The following is a 15,430-nucleotide window of genomic DNA, read 5'->3' as shown; positions in this document are numbered from 1 at the left end:
ATATGTCCAGTATAGATCTTGAGATCAAAGTGTACTACTTGATCTGTCAGTTTCATCACCAGTAGTTGTTTCCTGTGAAGTCGTTCGGGCCGAAGCTCTGGATGAGAGTTGCGGTCCAAGGCCTTGTGGGCTTCCAGCTGTAAATTGGCTCTGCGATCTACCTGAAGTGCACCAAACTCGGAATGTCTATGCTTCATGCTTCACAAAAAATGGGCTTTTGTCTCTATAGAGTTGCACAGGACTCTTTAAGAATTAAGCAACAGACAATCCGGGACGAAATCGCATCGGTCGTGTGCCTTTGCCATGAGCTAGAACGTCTTTAGAATCTGGGTGGTAGAAACTTTGAACGAAGTTACCCTGCCCACGAAGGAGGCTCACTTGCATCCGCGGCCCCGCCGAGGGTCAATTACAATTGTTCAAGGTTGTGTTTTTGGGCTCCGAACATGCACACAGCCACAATAACTTATGACAATTGAGGCACAGAAAAATACTCCGCGTGAGAATGAGGAATTGGGAATGTTGCGTGATTTAGTTTCACCGTGGTTGATAATAGTTTTCGTGAAGCTTGGCACTTGATTCCTCTCAGTCGATGCTACGTTCTGCTTACTTGCATCGTTGCACTCCGAGGGATCATTACTTAGAAGTCAGGCTGACAATCACGGAAAAGGTAAGGTTCATCGAGCTGCATTTTCGTCTCACTGACCGGAAACTCAAATGCACATCATCTCATGTGATTAGAGTTGGCAACGGCGGATGTCGGCTTGATCTCAAGTGGTAGTCGGATGCTTGTAGAGTTGAGACGATCAGATATACATGGTCTTTGCGGCTCTGGTGCAGACCGACGACATTGATGCCTCTAGTGGGAAAGTGAAGGCCAAGAGTGATCTTTAGGATGAAGACAAGTTATGCGAAAGTAAGGTAGGTCTCTAGCTAGCAATACTGAAAACGCCACTCACGACCGTAAATGCGCGCTACCGTTCGTCCGGTTGTGTTGTTTCCGCAACCATCATCCATGAATAGGCTTCAACTTAACATAGCCCTGAAGGATTCTGTGGAGTTCGTCTGACTGCTTCCGCGGCGGGTGGCATCCGCCTCAGCTCAATCTCGCAACCTAAAAAACCCGACAGGGATAAACGCGATCTCACCTATCAGCGCTGCAAGACTGTTCAAACATCCCCTGAAAACCATCCCGTTTCTCATCTTCCTTTGGATGCGCCAAGCATTCCTTTTGCAAAGGTCTCTGGTCGGCGCCTGATGGTCCCTAGCCCTTCCGTGGGATCGACAGGGCAGAGTTCTGAATAGCCGCTCGCACTCATAGCGCAGACTCAAAATTCTAACCGTTCCCTAGTTCCCGAACGACCGTTCTAGGCGCTTATGCTCACTTCCAAGTCCGACGCTGGGGGCCAACTTACCCCAGCTCAGTCTAACTGCGTAGCAACATCGTATAGAGCTTGATTGATGGGGCCTAAGTCGTCGTAGCATTCATTCCCAGGCAGCAATGATCCCAGTGAACATCCCCAGCTTTGGGCCATGACCGGGTCGAGACCATCTCAGTATTGACATGATGGGAAGTTGATATCCAACATACAGGAGTATAAAGTCTGCTTTGCTCTCAGACATCATCGAGTTCCAGGAACAGCTCATCTCAGTCTCACATCCCGATCACTACCAACTGGTTTCTCCTTCAGCCCTTACATCAAGATGGTTCGCTTTGTTCCTTTCGCTGCCACCGCGGCTCTCTCTTTCGGATCAGTCGCCTTCGCTGCTCCCACGGTTGAAGGTGCCAACCTGCCAGACCCAGCAACCTTGATCAAGCCCATCGGCTTTGACCCTACCATTGTCTCCTCGCTCAAGGAGCGCAAAGTCGCGGCAGTCGCCCCCGAGGTCGTAACCCTTAGCCTTACAGGTCAAGATGCCAACTTCACGGACTTTCCCCCCTCAAATCCCGGGTCTTCTCAATCCTCCAAGCGCGGCATCATTGGAGGCGTAGACAACCGCGTCCTCTGGACCAACAAGGACTACCCTTACCGTGCCATGGGTAGAATCGCACTCTCCAACGGCGCAATCTGTAGCGGTGCCTTGATCGGTTCCCGCCACGTTGTCACAGCACGTCACTGCATCCCAGAGAATGGTGCTACTGCCCGTTTTCAGCCCGCCTACGACAATGGCGAGGCACTCGGCGGCTACGACGTGATCCGCGTCTTCCGTCCTGACTACGGTCAGGAAGGCTGGTGCGCCAACGCCTACGACTGGGCTATCTTCGTTCTCGGCGAGAAGGCTGGGTCTACCAACGGCTGGCTTGGGTTGAAGACGGTGAACCCTGATACTCAGCTCAACCGTGCCATGTTCTTCCACTACGGGTACCCTGGCGATAAGGGAGGCCAACAGGCATACCGTCAAGAGGCTATCACGGCTTCGTCCGCGACGCTGTGCGATAGAGGCTCGCCTGTTGTGACTGATGCCGATGCTCAAGGCGGACAGTCTGGAGGTCCTTTCTGGATCAACGAGAACGGAGATCGGTATCTCTATGGTGTCGTTGTCGGAACCAATGACCAGATTACGGTTGTTGCCGGTGGCCCGTCTCTGCTTGAGGGCTACGGAATTTTGCTGAAGGACTACCCTAACTAAGGGATGGATCAGAAATGCGTTATGACTGGAGTTGCGGATGAGATAGTCACGGTTCGAAATATGAACACCTTCTAGAGCGATTGGTTCAATATGTACATAGTTTAAGGAGCAAATATAGAAGCAAATAGCTAAGAGCATCTCGTGAGGGCATTCAAGGCAACGTTTAGGCTTTGTGGGAAATTTGTGCATCGGAATTCATGTGCCGATAGCGTTTGTAGCTGTATCGGGCAAAGCAAAGTATGTACAGAATTAAATGACAGTATTCACTGAATCGGTGATAACACTCTGGCTAGCAACTCCCCAAGATCGCGTCCGAAAGTCCCCTCAGGTTCAAGTTAAGACGACGAGACCGAGACGACTGCAGTCGACAGAGTAGTAGGGGCCGCCGTTATTTCCGTAGCAGTAACAGAAGTCGTCGTAGCTGCGCAGTTCGGATTCTCTCTAGGACCAACTTTGAGAGTGACAGTCTGGCAACCATCCAAAGGCTGAGTTCCGTGACGCAAAAGTCCAGTCGTGCTATCGCAGACGTAAAGCGCAGACTTGCCGTTGGATTCGCACCCCAGCACATCATTTGTGACAGTGCACCCAAGGAAAGAAAATGCGCCAGTCACACGGCTCGAGGCGTATACGTAGATCAAGCTGTTGGTATTGGTATGCACCGAGAGGAACCTCCAAGACGAGTTGAACCAGGTCTGAACCTGAGTGCTGTTGGTGATGGAGAAGTTCAATGGAGTTTGAGATCCCGTAAGATCGATTGAAGCAAAGTCCGCGTAAAGGTACAGATTGTAAGGACCTTCACCAGAAGCAAGAGTCGCCTCAATGCTTACTGGTGTCGAAGTTGCGGCGCATGGTTCTGGCAAGCTAACTGAGGAGGTTGTTGGGGCCGGAGTAGCCTCCGCCGTCGTGGGAGTTGCAGTTACCGGAGGCTTCTCTCTAGTGGTGCGGAACCAGGGTGAGACCTTGTATTGCCAGTCATTGAGGTTGTTGGGATTGCCGAAGGTACGGAGTGCGCGGCAAAGAATGCGGTACTCGCCGGCTGGGATGTCGCCCCCATGAGCGAAAACATTCTGCGGAGGTGCATACACACCACCGCTGTTCCGCGGGTAATTTCTCAGAGGGAAAGAGGTAATAGAGTCAGACAGCCCTTGGGGAACAGTGATGAAAGAACCATGATATTTGGCCTGCCCAGGGACTGCTGGGTAAGCCCAGTCTGTCTCATTCCAGTCACGCGCGACATACTAGTGATGCAGTGTTAGAGCTTTGTAGCTATGAATGAAGTGCTTGGTCTTACATCGAAGCTGATTTCTTGAGTTGACCAAAGGACATTGAAGTACGGCTGCGGAACATCGCCCCCTTCTTCAAATGTGTAATTGTGGCCCTCCTCAATGAGGCCGCCATATCCGCTGAGTAGTAGGGGAACGCCTCGTTCCATCTCCCAAATATCACTGGAATACAGAGAGCCCTTGATTCCTGAAGCCTGGTTAGCTGAATCGAATGCGGTTTTTGAAATGCAACTGACTCACCCATGTAGGACACTCGTACTGCTTCTCCCTGAGACCCAGCGACCACGATTGATCCTCCATAAACTGGAAGAGTGGCAGCTTCAGGTGAAGACGGCTGAGTGAAAGCAATAGAGACAGACCCGCTTTCACCAGGACCCAAGGTCAGCTCGGCGGGGGAAAACTCTACCGTGGCAGTATTCCCGTCCCCGGAGACGTATGGAGGTGAAACGGATACCCAGGCAGTCCCGGCACTCTTAGTGAGGGCAGTAATGCCGGCTTCGTGAGAGAACTGGTACGTCACAGACTCGTCCCCAGAGTTGGTGATCTGCACACTTTGAGTACCCTGGAAATGCTCTGTGTCGTTGAGGTTGAGCACCGCTGGGCTAACGAGAGTCGAGTAGCCAACAACTTTGAAGGCATCAACCAAACCTGCTCCCTGATGAATTACGGAACTAAGAGCATAGAAAATGTGTTAGCGTATGTCTCCTAAGAACAAGAAGAGACAAAAGGGGACCACTCACGCGAGGTTATCAGTGCCGTCGTAATGACGAATTGGTTTGCCGCTAGAAACGATGACTTCATGAGCCAACTTGGCACCACCATCCCCGAGAGCAGCCCGTCCACCGCGGGATGAGAAGAACAGGGCAGCAACGCCAGATATCTAATGGGCATTAGTCAAACATCGAGCTTGCATGAACTTTGTCGATACGATACTGACATAGGGAGTAGCCATGCTGGTTCCCGAAAGTGTCGCCCAACTACCTGAGCCTATCGGGAAGGTAGAGAATATCGAGCCACCTTGAAGTTGTCAATCGTCTAATCTCCGAGATCGGTTAGGAAACCTACCAGGTGCGGAAATCTGGGGAACCATGCGCGCATCCAGGGTTGGACCCCAAGATGTGAACTGGTCAATTCTTCCTCCGGCGAAGGAAGGACGATCAATTGCAGCAGGTTTGTCGTCGTTGACAAACTCAAAGGTCACGGTGTAATTCCTCTCATGTTGGCTGACGAGCCAATCTCCGTCCTCATAAGTGATCAAGCTGTCTGGTAGTGGTTGTTAGACTCGATCTTATACACCAAGCGAGAGATCTCAAACTTACACCCTTTGGCTTGTCGATCAGCATCGTATCGAACACGGCCAGGGATCTCCCAGTCGGAGCCGTTGTAGTTGTAAATCAGGACCCAGTCTACCTTTTCCATCAAGCCGCTATCGGTTCTTTGCCATCCACAATCCGCTCGGCTGGAGTCCTGTGTCAGAAAGGTTCGGGGCAACTGGCAGCCATTTGAACTTACGGCAGTACCAAAACGTTAGTGTCAGGAATAGTGAAGTCAATACCACACTGATCAGCGTGGTCCCGAGGATTTGGGGCCCATGAAGCGGGGGCCGTTCCGTTAAGAGACCATTGGACTCCGTTATCTGCAAGGTAGATCTGAAAACATGTATTAGCTGCAAGTCAATCGAGAAGATACAACAGCCGCAGTAGCTAGGGTATCAAATACGAACAAAATCACGAGTTTCGCCACTGCTCGAGCGCGCGGTTGCCGCCCACGCAACGAGCTCATCATGCTCTACACTTCCAACGGCAGTGCTACCAATGCCATTGCCGCCGCTGCTAGTATACCACGGGCCATCTATCGACGCCACTCAGCCAGAAATGACTTTCCATGGATTGAGGCGGACTTACTGCTTTCACCAGCGTTTCCGGCAGCGATGGAGACAAACGTGCCGGCAGCTTGGATGGCGGTTGCTACCACCGCAAGAGGGGTGTCAACAAATCCTCTGTTGGAACCAAGCGAGGCACTGACTACGTCTGCGCCCTCCTCGTGAGCTCGGAGGAAACCCGCAACAATTACATCCTCGTAGGTGCTACCCCCGCACCCAAATACTTTGTAGGCACGAAGACGAGCCGAGGGTGCAACACCAGGCACGAACTCGTTGCTGCTGGCGACGATGCCAGCAACGTGTGTGCCATGGCCATTGCAGTCAATGGGATCCTCGTCTGGAAGGTAGACATCTCCAGGTTCGTAGTTGTCACCGACAAAATCGTACCCACTCTCGACTTTGAATCCGGAGCCGAAGCCGCCACCAAGGGCGGGGTGATTGTAATCAATGCCGGAGTCAACAATCGCAACTACCACACCTTCACCGAAATGGCCGTTGGCATGCGCAAGAGCGACGTTGGTGTCATTGTGAGGGTTCCAAGTGGGGAACTCTGTCTGCACAACTGCTTCAGTCGTGATGGGAAGTGAGAACAGTGCAGCGGACCAGATCTTCTCAACTTCCGGCAGAGCTTGAATATCGGCTACGGTTTCAGAGGTATCATTCTTTAAGTCAAAGGAAGCCCCGTGGAACAGCTGCGAGTTGAAGCTTACTGCTGGAGAAGCATCCTTGCCGGCATCCTGGAGGGTGGTAAAGAAGCCGGCAGTGTCCTGTGGTTGTGTCAGCCGAGTTGCATGTCTTTTGTAGAACAGATCCAGGGAATATCCATACAAGATCTCCGTCACGCTTTCTGAACTTGGCTGATCCGGAGGACGAGAACTTTACGATGTACCGGCCACTTTCGATAGAGATTGGAGAAACTGGGCCAAGAATTGCTTCAGGGTCATCTGAAGACGTTTGAGCAAGGACTTCTCCACAGAAGATGAAGGAGGCCAAGGCCAAGAGAGACTTGATTTCCATGATAAAGCGTAACGTCTGACAACGATTACATAGAGCTCACGGTAAGTCTTGATTGACAAGAAGGACAAAGCAGCATTGAGCCTTAGCCGGTGGGATAGTGCAACATGAATAACCAACAGAGCAGGTTCTTGTCATCTTATGTATTACGGAAGCCACCGGAGTAGGCTCTCAGACAGGGGATACCTTCAAAATCACCAGTCCTCCTCATCCCGCATGGCGCGGAGTATCTTGTCAATGGGACCATGGTGAATGCAGGGGTTCAGTTATTCTTAATGGATTAGTCGCATTCGAGTGGATCGGGCAAGATGGTCATGATTAGATTAGATGCCAGCTTCCTGCTCGGTGATAGTCGGTGGTCACCTTGTTTCTACCGAGGTGACATCCGTGGTCGGATCTTGGCATATCTTCGCCAATCGAATTCTTCGAAACGGATCACGGAACAGGCGCAGCAGAAGGCGAGACTTTCCAGCTCGGGTCTCGCGCCGAGCATAATGGCGGTGATGACTTCTTACCCCGGCCATCACGCAGGAGTAACGACCATCATGAACTGACTTTAGAGACATTACACTACCACTGTGCGTTCCAATGAGGATTATGCCCCGGCATCTCATGCAGGTCCCGACCTGTTTGCTGAAGTCAAGGTGGGAAGGTTCGGAACAAAGCCTAATTGGGATCCTTGTCGAAGATCCGAAGTCGGCCGCCTATTAATGTGGAATCTGTTACAAGATGGAAGGTTTACGGGTAGAATCAGGCACAGATGGTTGATCGTCATTCATTGGAAGTTAATTCTGGCTGGCAGGTCGCGGAACTGACTAAAGTCTTACACAATATTCACCTTAGAAGGCCCCCAGCGAAAAGCCGAGCCTTCATATATTGCTACGCGCAGAAACCTTCCTTGATTCATTCTGAAATGCCTGTCTTGGCGTATAAAGTTATTCCCGAGCGGTGCCAAGCATGCAATATTGGGCAAAGACCCTGCATGTCGTGGTAGGTGAGGTGATGAGGGGTAAATCCCTCGCCAGGAACAAAGTTGGGCGGCCAAGACACTTCGTCCGCTTGATTGCAACGGAACCGGGGACAAATGTGTCCGCACATCTTGATCCCTGGAGCCGAAGGATAACGACTTCCAACGCACCTTCCTGAAAGAGTGTGCAACTAGTTGAGCGTCTGGAAACTGGGAATGGACGCTTGCTGCCCTTAAATTATTACTGCGCTCGCTGCAAGAGCAGCATGTCAGGCCTTCTCCCAGCAAAGCTTCCAACCGGTACGACTCACTGGAATACAGAGCGAGCAGCAAGCGGCAAGCAAGAGAGGGACTTTCTTGATACAGGCTACTACGCTATCCAGAATGTTGAACTATCATTGAGACTACAACCTAGGAAGTAGTGATCTAAAACCGGTATCATAGCATGGAGCTTCAGAGATTATTGATGCATTTAGTGTATAATGAATTGATTCCCTTGGGTTTTGCAAGAAAAGAAACCGCTTCAACGAACCCTCTAGCTGGCGACGGCTTTCAGCCCTTGGAAAACAATTGATAGCAGAAAACTCACGTATTAATGGAGTATTTGCCGGGCTCCAAACCGAAGAAAGTGCGGCGAAAAGGTTGTGGGGAGCGGCGAGATTAAATCTCAATTATTCGATTTCGCGGTTTGAATTGCGATTCATCGACGGAGTTGTCGCAAAACCATTCAAGTCAAATAATCGTATAGTCTGCAGAGGCGATTTAGCAGTCTACCTCTGGGGCGTAAACGATTGCGTTGAGTTGCATCGCCCTGATATGACCAGTCTCGTCATTATTCCCAATCTCGTCACCAATGGAAGCCGAATCTCCCTGTCAATGACTGGGGTCGATAGAGGAGAACCAAAACACGGCGACGAAAAAAAAAAAAGTCCTCCCTACCTTGAAAGATGGTTGGGACTTCGGTGCTGTCTGATCTGTCGCAGCATTTGGGGTTGGTCACATCATTACAATAAACAAATCGCGGAAACTCTAGTGATTAGTGGGGCGAAATTGAGGCCAATTGAGCATCCAGTCATTAATAAACCGAATCTCTCAGGTTGATTCGCATTTCACCTTTTTTAAAAGCAGCTTGCCAACTTCCTTTCGACTAGGAGGCCCATCGACCAATTACTTCCAAATCGAGACTCTGAACACTCCAAAACTTCTGCGTGACTTTATTGCATGTACTGTACCACATCTCCCGAGCCACCTGAATTTTGGCGATGTCTTCGCCAGCAGCAACGCCTCCTCCGAAGGACCCAAACTCTGAGAGAAACTTCAGATTCCATCAGAGTGGTACACCATGCGAGTGGGCAGAGTCTTACCGTCCAGGAGGATTTCATCCGGTCCACTTTGGCGACATCTTCGAAGGCCGTTATGAGATCATTCGTAAGCTCGGGAACGGTTCATTTGGCACGGTTTGGCTGGCATTCGATTCATCGTAAGTCTTCAATTGTATCCATGTTCTCAAGATTTCTATTCTCACAACGATGTTGACATCCTTTCCAGCCGTAACCGCTACGTTGCTCTGAAGATTGAAGTAGCCAAGCGGAAGGAGCCAACTGAGGTAAAGATATATCGCATTCTTGCCAATAAGGTATCAAATGACCAGGGCTCGAAGTTTGTCGTGGGTCTTTTGGACTACTTTTATCACGACGGTCCCAACGGCAACCACCTTTGCCTCGTACTTGAACCTATGGGTCCAAGCCTGTCTTCGGTCCTCAACGCCCCGCTCGAGATGTATGATCCCCGGAACCCGCCTGTACGACGCTTTGAAAGTGATCAAACAAAACGCATTTTGCGGCATGTTCTTTCTGGCCTCAACTTCCTTCACAGCAATGGAATTGTGCACGGCGATCTTCAATCAGGCAACATCCTGTTCGCTCTACAGGATCTCCATCTTTTGGATCGCCAAATTCTCAAGCAAGATGAAAATGACGCCTCAAAAATTGACATGTTGCGTCGTCTTGATGACAAGCCCGACAGGTGGGCCCCGAAATATCTGGCCGTATCGGATCCCCTGTCAAACTATATGCTCGAGGGGCAAAATCAAGTGACAAAGCTTTCAGACCTAGGTGGAGGTAGGCACGTCTGAGCCTCTATAACTATTGAAGTTAACATGGATCCAGCCTTTTGCATTGATGATCCGCCGCTGTCTGTTCTGACTCCAGTCTCCCTTCGAGCACCAGAGGCGCTCCTCAACGAAGCTATCGGAATAGGCATTGACATCTGGAGTTTTGGCTGTATCGTCTACGAGCTCGTCACAGGCGCGGCACTGTTTCAACTTCCTCCTTTCGGCCTTAGCGATAGCGAGAAGAAAGACGAACATCTGATACAGCTGACCGACATCATTGGACCACTCCCACAGACTCTTGTAGCGAAATGGTCTAATGCAGCAAAATACTATGATCGTAGCGGAGAAAGACTCGATACGGTCCCAACGGATATCATAGACGAAGTCACTGAAGACAGCAATCCCGATTGTCGTTTGGAAGATGACAGCTCTGATGAACTCGAAGATATGGACAGATCGGGACTCGACTTAGCTGAGCGCGGACCACCACAAGTCCAAAAATCCCTAGAAAAGCTGGTGAAGACCCTTAAGGCACCTGATCTTGGTGATGAGGAAGAAGAACAGCTCATATTATTGCTGAGGGCCACTTTCCATTACGATCCTTTGCAACGCCCATCCGCAGCGGCATTGCTCGATTTTCCTTGGCTAAATACTTGAGGTAAACCATGAATATGCAACGAAGTCATAGTCAGTAGATCTATCCTCAACATTTAATGCTACGAGAGTGCGGCTGTTCATGTTCCCCACATCAGAGACAGAGGCTCGATGAATTCATGGCTTTGTTGAGGATTTGAGAAAGAATTACCAATTTATTCTGTTTTTGAGGTAGATAGAACAATGAATTCTCACATGAAGAAAATTTCAATGCCAAGTCTTTGGGGGGGGGGGTAATGGAGTTGGGCTTGCTTTACTTTTTTTGTTAAGCAGGCTCTCTTCCCCGGAGCGTCCATCATATGGCGATCTGAATCGCCAATGCCTCCTACAGCACGATACAGAGCCACTGAGAGACTTTTTGGCCGTCAGGTATTGGCCCTCTCAGAGCTCCGAGCATCAATGAGGAACCAAGAACCCTATCCCTTCGGGACAGATCATAGGATCCCACGGAAGATTGAGAAGATCGTTACCACGTGACAAATCCCAAACGCGGACCGGTGACTTTCCAGCCCAAATGAAGTCGAAGCGTTAATGATCATCTAATCCTTACTGATTGACTCAGGTATTGACTAATATCATACAGTTGAGATCATCCAACTCCTACGACTGTTTCTGCTCATGCGGAGAAAGATGGAGCCTGCCATTTGAACTGACAGAACTCATCTCATCATAATGGGCACACTTCCTGATGGCTTCGTTAACATGCGGGCAGCTCGGATCACGGCAGAGAATCATGTTAGTTCCACGGTCGTGGGACAGATTTCGAGCAAGGATACACCTGGCTGGAAGAGGAAGGCTCATTGAAGAGGCTCAACCCACACGGTAAAACCTGCTCAACACTAATATTACTTGAGACAACTTTAATCCTAGCTTGTCGCTAACAAAGACACGGCAACTAGTTTCCGCGGCAAAAAAGCTCCTAGCCGTCATCTAAATGGTTCGCGGATAATCGGGCAACTTGCAACCTCGAGATCAATTGCTCCAGACGCCGGTAGAGAGAAGTATGCAGAGAAGCTCGGATGATGATCTGGCCAAACGCCCGGATCGGGCGTCTAAGCAAGTAGAGACGCGCAACACATCTTAGTCTGGATTTTTCAGCACCTAAGTCAAAGCCTGAGATCGACCAGGTGGCGGAATTCTTCATGGACAGTGAATTGTTCAGCTCAACAGTCTAACTCTAATCCATCTCAAAAATGAGACTGAAAGGATCGCTTGTCGATGGCCTGGAATCCCCGCTGTCTCAGGAAGCCCAAAAAGGAAGCCCACACGAGACAGCAGATATTCACTCACTAGCTCCTGTAGTATGGTGTCAGAGCTGTTCGGCACGAGCCAACCGACCAAGTCAGTTAGCCCAGGCCGCCAGTTCCCTTGACCTCCATTCCTTCAGCCGCTGGCCTCGGCCTCCGCAGATGCTTTCCCCGCGGCGACAATGATCTGCGACAAAAGCTTCGCATCACTCCCAGCTTTCCATGGAAATTTGAAGCAATGGAGGCGGTGCTAAATAAATCGGCACAAACCTGCCGGCGGCCCAAGCAGGATACCAAATGCTTGGTTTGCTGATCATACAACCTAACCATATTGCTCGAGACGTACTAGATCTCCAAGCGAGGTTTTCGTCTAAAGTGTTGCAGAAAATTCCGCCTGACAGCCGAATCCGAACTTGGGTTGTCCGTACAGACTTTCCGAGCGAAGGGATGGCAGCACTTACATGACACCAGACGAACACAAATCCTCGATGGCTGTGTAGCATGCACACCATTTTCCCACGGACCTGTAGACATCATCTTGATTGTTTTGACAGCCTTCGGTTCCGCCGGCACGATGTGTAGGTGATTGAGTTGACAGACCAGGGGTATGGGAGGTGTCAGGCCAGCACGCCTCGACATGTGGTTGATTTCAATGTCCATACATGCCCTGCGACTCTATACCGACCGATTCTATAAAGCAAAGAATATTCCCAGGAATTATTCGGGCCTTGAAACCAGCATCACACCATCCGCAGCCAGATTGCTTCATTGCGCCGGACGCTTTTCTTTCTTTTCACTTCAGCTTTCGTCTTTTAGATATTTGACATCTCACATTTCCACTTCAATCAATCCCAAAGGCTCTCACATTCACTCCAACAACAATGAAGCCCATTTCCGTTCTCTTCCTGGCTGGCCTTGCTGCCGCAGCTATTACAGACGCCGGTCTCATCGCTACCCGCGACGAGATTGCCCGAGACCTCGAGGCCATCACGGACAGCCCCGCTCTTGTTGATAGAGACGAACAAGATTTACCTTTACACCCATTCGCCATTGAAGATAGAGCGGAGGAGGATGATGAGAACGATCTCACCACCCGTGACGTTGACGAGGCTGCCACTTTTGGCGAGCTCATAGCACGCCAGGCCAACAACACTGCTGGTAGGAAATCTGACAGTACACCATTTATGATCAGGCTAACCGAATGGCAGGAGGCGGCAAGAAAAACGACGGGAAGAACAACAATGACGGCAAGAAGAAGAATAACAACAACTGTCAAGGATGCGCCAAGGGAAAGAAGAGGGGCAAAGACGCAAAGGGCAAAGCATGTAGATGCAAGAACACCGGAAAGAAGAACAACAATGCCGCCAAGAACAACGGGAAGAAGAACAACGGAAATGCCGGTGGAAACAAAAACAACGGTACAGCCGCCGACAACGGAAAAGGAAAGAACAACAACGATGGGAAGAAGAACAACGGCAAGAACAATAACGACGGCAAGAAGAATAACAATGGCAAGGCGAATGGAAATGCTAGCGCTGGTGCCAACGCCGGAGCCAACAATAATAACAACGATAAGGATGGAAAGAAGAAGAATGGAAATGCGAATGCCGACAAGAACAAGGGGAAGGATAACGGCAAGGGAAACCAGGCTGGAAACAAGAACAATGGTACGGCGGTGGATGACGGCAAGAAGAACAGCGGAGGTAACGGCAAAGAGACTGGAAAGAAAGCCAACTTGTCCACGGGTGCCGGAGTTGCCGCTGCTGAAGCTGCTTAGGCCGTTGATGTCTTACTTCGGGTTTCTAGAACAAGTAAAATCATTTGCCTAGATGACATGTCAAGTATAAAGTAGTCGTAGATACAGTATAGATGCGATCAGGTTAAAACGTTTGAGGAAGTGCACATTTTTGGAAAGCAAGTAATGATTCACAGCCCATGTGTGTTCAGTGATGAATGTCATAGTACTGATCAAGTCTGCCTTATGTAAATGTTTCCTAGAGGCCTAGAGGGAGGGCTGAACAGTCTTCAATACGCTGTGTTGGATAAACATCTTTGAGATGATTTCTAAAGAGATGATGAATCGAAAAATCAGAATAGTTACATCTGATCGTGCACAGGAGATTCGTCATGGTTGTATCACGTGCACCAGTCCAAAATATATATCAAACTTGCAATGATCTCCAGAGATCACTCAAAAGTTCGGATGGTTATTAGAACTATTTTTGGGCTGGGTGTGCTTTTTGAATCAGGTCTTAAAGTTTATCAGGCGCCTTGACTCCGATATCACTCGGCGAAAAACGGCCGTTCTGGGCGAATAGAAACGACGTGAGAGCGCGAGTCGTGTTTCCCAAACACACAGAAACGTCGCCTTGAACCTTGTGTACACCAACAAGACGGTCTTCAAGGGGTGTATGCAAAACACCGAGGCCGATTCAATGTTCAAAAGTACTATAAAGCCTCAAGAATTTCGTCAACGGCTGAAGCAGAGTTGCCTTTACCCAAAACAACCTACTTCCTTAACCGCTAAACGATAGCAATCATGAAGTTTTTCTCCGTACTTGTGGTTGCTGTATCTCTCTTCGAGGCTAGCGCCCTCCCCGTTGAGTCAACGTAAGTTCTGGCGAAAGCTCCTGGTAGATCCTCTTTGTGCCATGCTAACTGTATGCCCAGTGGAGCTGAGAATCTTAGTCGCGTCAAGAACGCAGCCAAAATCCCACCATTCACCGGCGGAGTCGCGTTTCCAAAACGACAGAGCGACAAAGACACAATCATTAGAGAAAGAAGCAGAAAGGTTCAGAACCCAGCGAAAGCGCCACCTTTCACAGGAGGAGTTACGTTCCCAAAACGGCAGAGTGATAAAGATACGATTATCAGAGAAAGAGATAGAAAGGTCCAGAACCCGGCGAGAGTCCCTCCCTTCACAGGAAGCCCTGCTTTCACTGGTCGTTGAAGTTGGCAGATACTATTAAGAATACAATTTTCAAAAGTAATTTTGTCTGGCAGGCTTGTATTTGACATGATGGATTCGATACGTCATTTATTCACCTAGCTGAGTATTTTGACTCATGTTACCAGGTATCAGATATAATTCTGTTCCTGGCATAATTTAAGCCGAATTGTTTGATAGACCACTGGCTATTTAGCAGTCTAGTGGCTGCTCCTAAAGATCGTGCAGCTTTAACCTGACTTGAGACTATCACTACTTAGATACCTCGCCTTTAGCTTCTTGCCCTCCAAACCTCTGCTAAGGCTCTATACCACTTTTGAGAAAGATATCTCGAGACACAGGTCTATCTACTAGAATATGCCATGACAAACAAATAGATTCTGCAAATTTGGAAGAGTGACCTACTGACACGAAACTGGGTTCCGGAGACAGGCTGGAGCTTCTGTGACCCAATTCCGGGTGCGCCTATTGAAGCAACAGGTAATTGAGACACAGGCAGCGATAAACAGTTACGCGCGTGCAAAAATCTACGTAATTTCTCAGCGCATACGGCAAATTAGTATCAGACAGCACTTTCCCCTTTGAGTCTCTTCAGGGTTTCTTCCAACCACTCCTCTAGTACAGTCAATGCAGTACCACTAATTGCAACGCCAAAGACCGTTATTAGCCAAAGGAACACTGATTCCTTTTCCGCA

General features: G+C 49.5%; 5 protein-coding genes across 5 annotated transcripts; 4 read left to right on the top strand and 1 right to left on the bottom strand.

Moving 5' to 3' along the window:
• Positions 1-1,968: 1,968 nt before the first annotated feature.
• On the top strand, positions 1,969-2,622 carry BDZ83DRAFT_544553 (trypsin-like cysteine/serine peptidase domain-containing protein; the record flags this gene model as incomplete). The annotated part of the gene is made up of 1 exon (XM_060503439.1): positions 1,969-2,622. A coding segment is annotated over one exon (654 nt), but the record flags the coding sequence as incomplete, so codon positions are not given.
• Positions 2,623-2,963: 341 nt separating this feature from the next.
• On the bottom strand, positions 2,964-6,810 carry BDZ83DRAFT_728193 (uncharacterized protein; the record flags this gene model as incomplete). The annotated part of the gene is made up of 10 exons (XM_060512799.1): positions 2,964-3,866; positions 3,920-4,098; positions 4,152-4,582; positions 4,652-4,791; positions 4,849-4,928; positions 4,977-5,174; positions 5,231-5,337; positions 5,424-5,547; positions 5,816-6,560; positions 6,622-6,810. 10 exons carry the CDS (start codon positions 6,808-6,810, stop codon positions 2,964-2,966), a joined length of 3,096 nt encoding a protein of 1,031 aa, XP_060368370.1.
• Positions 6,811-8,910: 2,100 nt separating this feature from the next.
• BDZ83DRAFT_665036 (serine/threonine-protein kinase SRPK3) lies at positions 8,911-10,710 on the top strand. Its single transcript, XM_060511085.1, has 3 exons — positions 8,911-9,254; positions 9,323-9,894; positions 9,943-10,710. The coding sequence occupies exons 1-3, from the start codon at positions 9,037-9,039 to the stop codon at positions 10,542-10,544; spliced, it is 1,392 nt and encodes a 463-aa protein (XP_060368369.1). The 5' UTR covers positions 8,911-9,036; the 3' UTR covers positions 10,545-10,710.
• A 1,959-nt stretch (positions 10,711-12,669) lies between these two features.
• Positions 12,670-13,565, top strand: BDZ83DRAFT_749313 (uncharacterized protein; the record flags this gene model as incomplete). The annotated part of the gene is made up of 2 exons (XM_060513747.1): positions 12,670-12,946; positions 12,997-13,565. The coding sequence occupies 2 exons, from the start codon at positions 12,670-12,672 to the stop codon at positions 13,563-13,565; spliced, it is 846 nt and encodes a 281-aa protein (XP_060368368.1).
• Positions 13,566-14,298: 733 nt separating this feature from the next.
• Positions 14,299-14,745, top strand: BDZ83DRAFT_789828 (uncharacterized protein). Its single transcript, XM_060515701.1, has 2 exons — positions 14,299-14,398; positions 14,459-14,745. Exons 1-2 carry the CDS (start codon positions 14,328-14,330, stop codon positions 14,736-14,738), a joined length of 351 nt encoding a protein of 116 aa, XP_060368367.1. The 5' UTR covers positions 14,299-14,327; the 3' UTR covers positions 14,739-14,745.
• The last annotated feature ends 685 nt before the right edge of the window (positions 14,746-15,430 follow it).

Source organism: Colletotrichum acutatum (assembly GCF_030867785.1).
Source record: "Colletotrichum acutatum strain CBS 112980 chromosome Unknown BDZ83scaffold_18, whole genome shotgun sequence".
Lineage (NCBI taxonomy): Eukaryota > Fungi > Ascomycota > Sordariomycetes > Glomerellales > Glomerellaceae > Colletotrichum > Colletotrichum acutatum.
Note: the sequence above shows the minus strand (reverse complement) of the source record. Positions and strands in the feature narration are given on the sequence as shown.

Coding starts and splice junctions, on each gene's coding strand:
- BDZ83DRAFT_789828 (XM_060515701.1), top strand. CDS start 14,328: ATGAAGTTTTTCTCCGTACTTGTGGTTGCTGTATCTCTCTTCGAGGCT. Junction 14,399..14,458: donor GCCCTCCCCGTTGAGTCAAC/GTAAGTTCTGGC, acceptor CTGTATGCCCAG/TGGAGCTGAGAATCTTAGTC.
- BDZ83DRAFT_665036 (XM_060511085.1), top strand. CDS start 9,037: ATGTCTTCGCCAGCAGCAACGCCTCCTCCGAAGGACCCAAACTCTGAG. Junction 9,255..9,322: donor TGGCTGGCATTCGATTCATC/GTAAGTCTTCAA, acceptor CATCCTTTCCAG/CCGTAACCGCTACGTTGCTC. Junction 9,895..9,942: donor GCTTTCAGACCTAGGTGGAG/GTAGGCACGTCT, acceptor ACATGGATCCAG/CCTTTTGCATTGATGATCCG.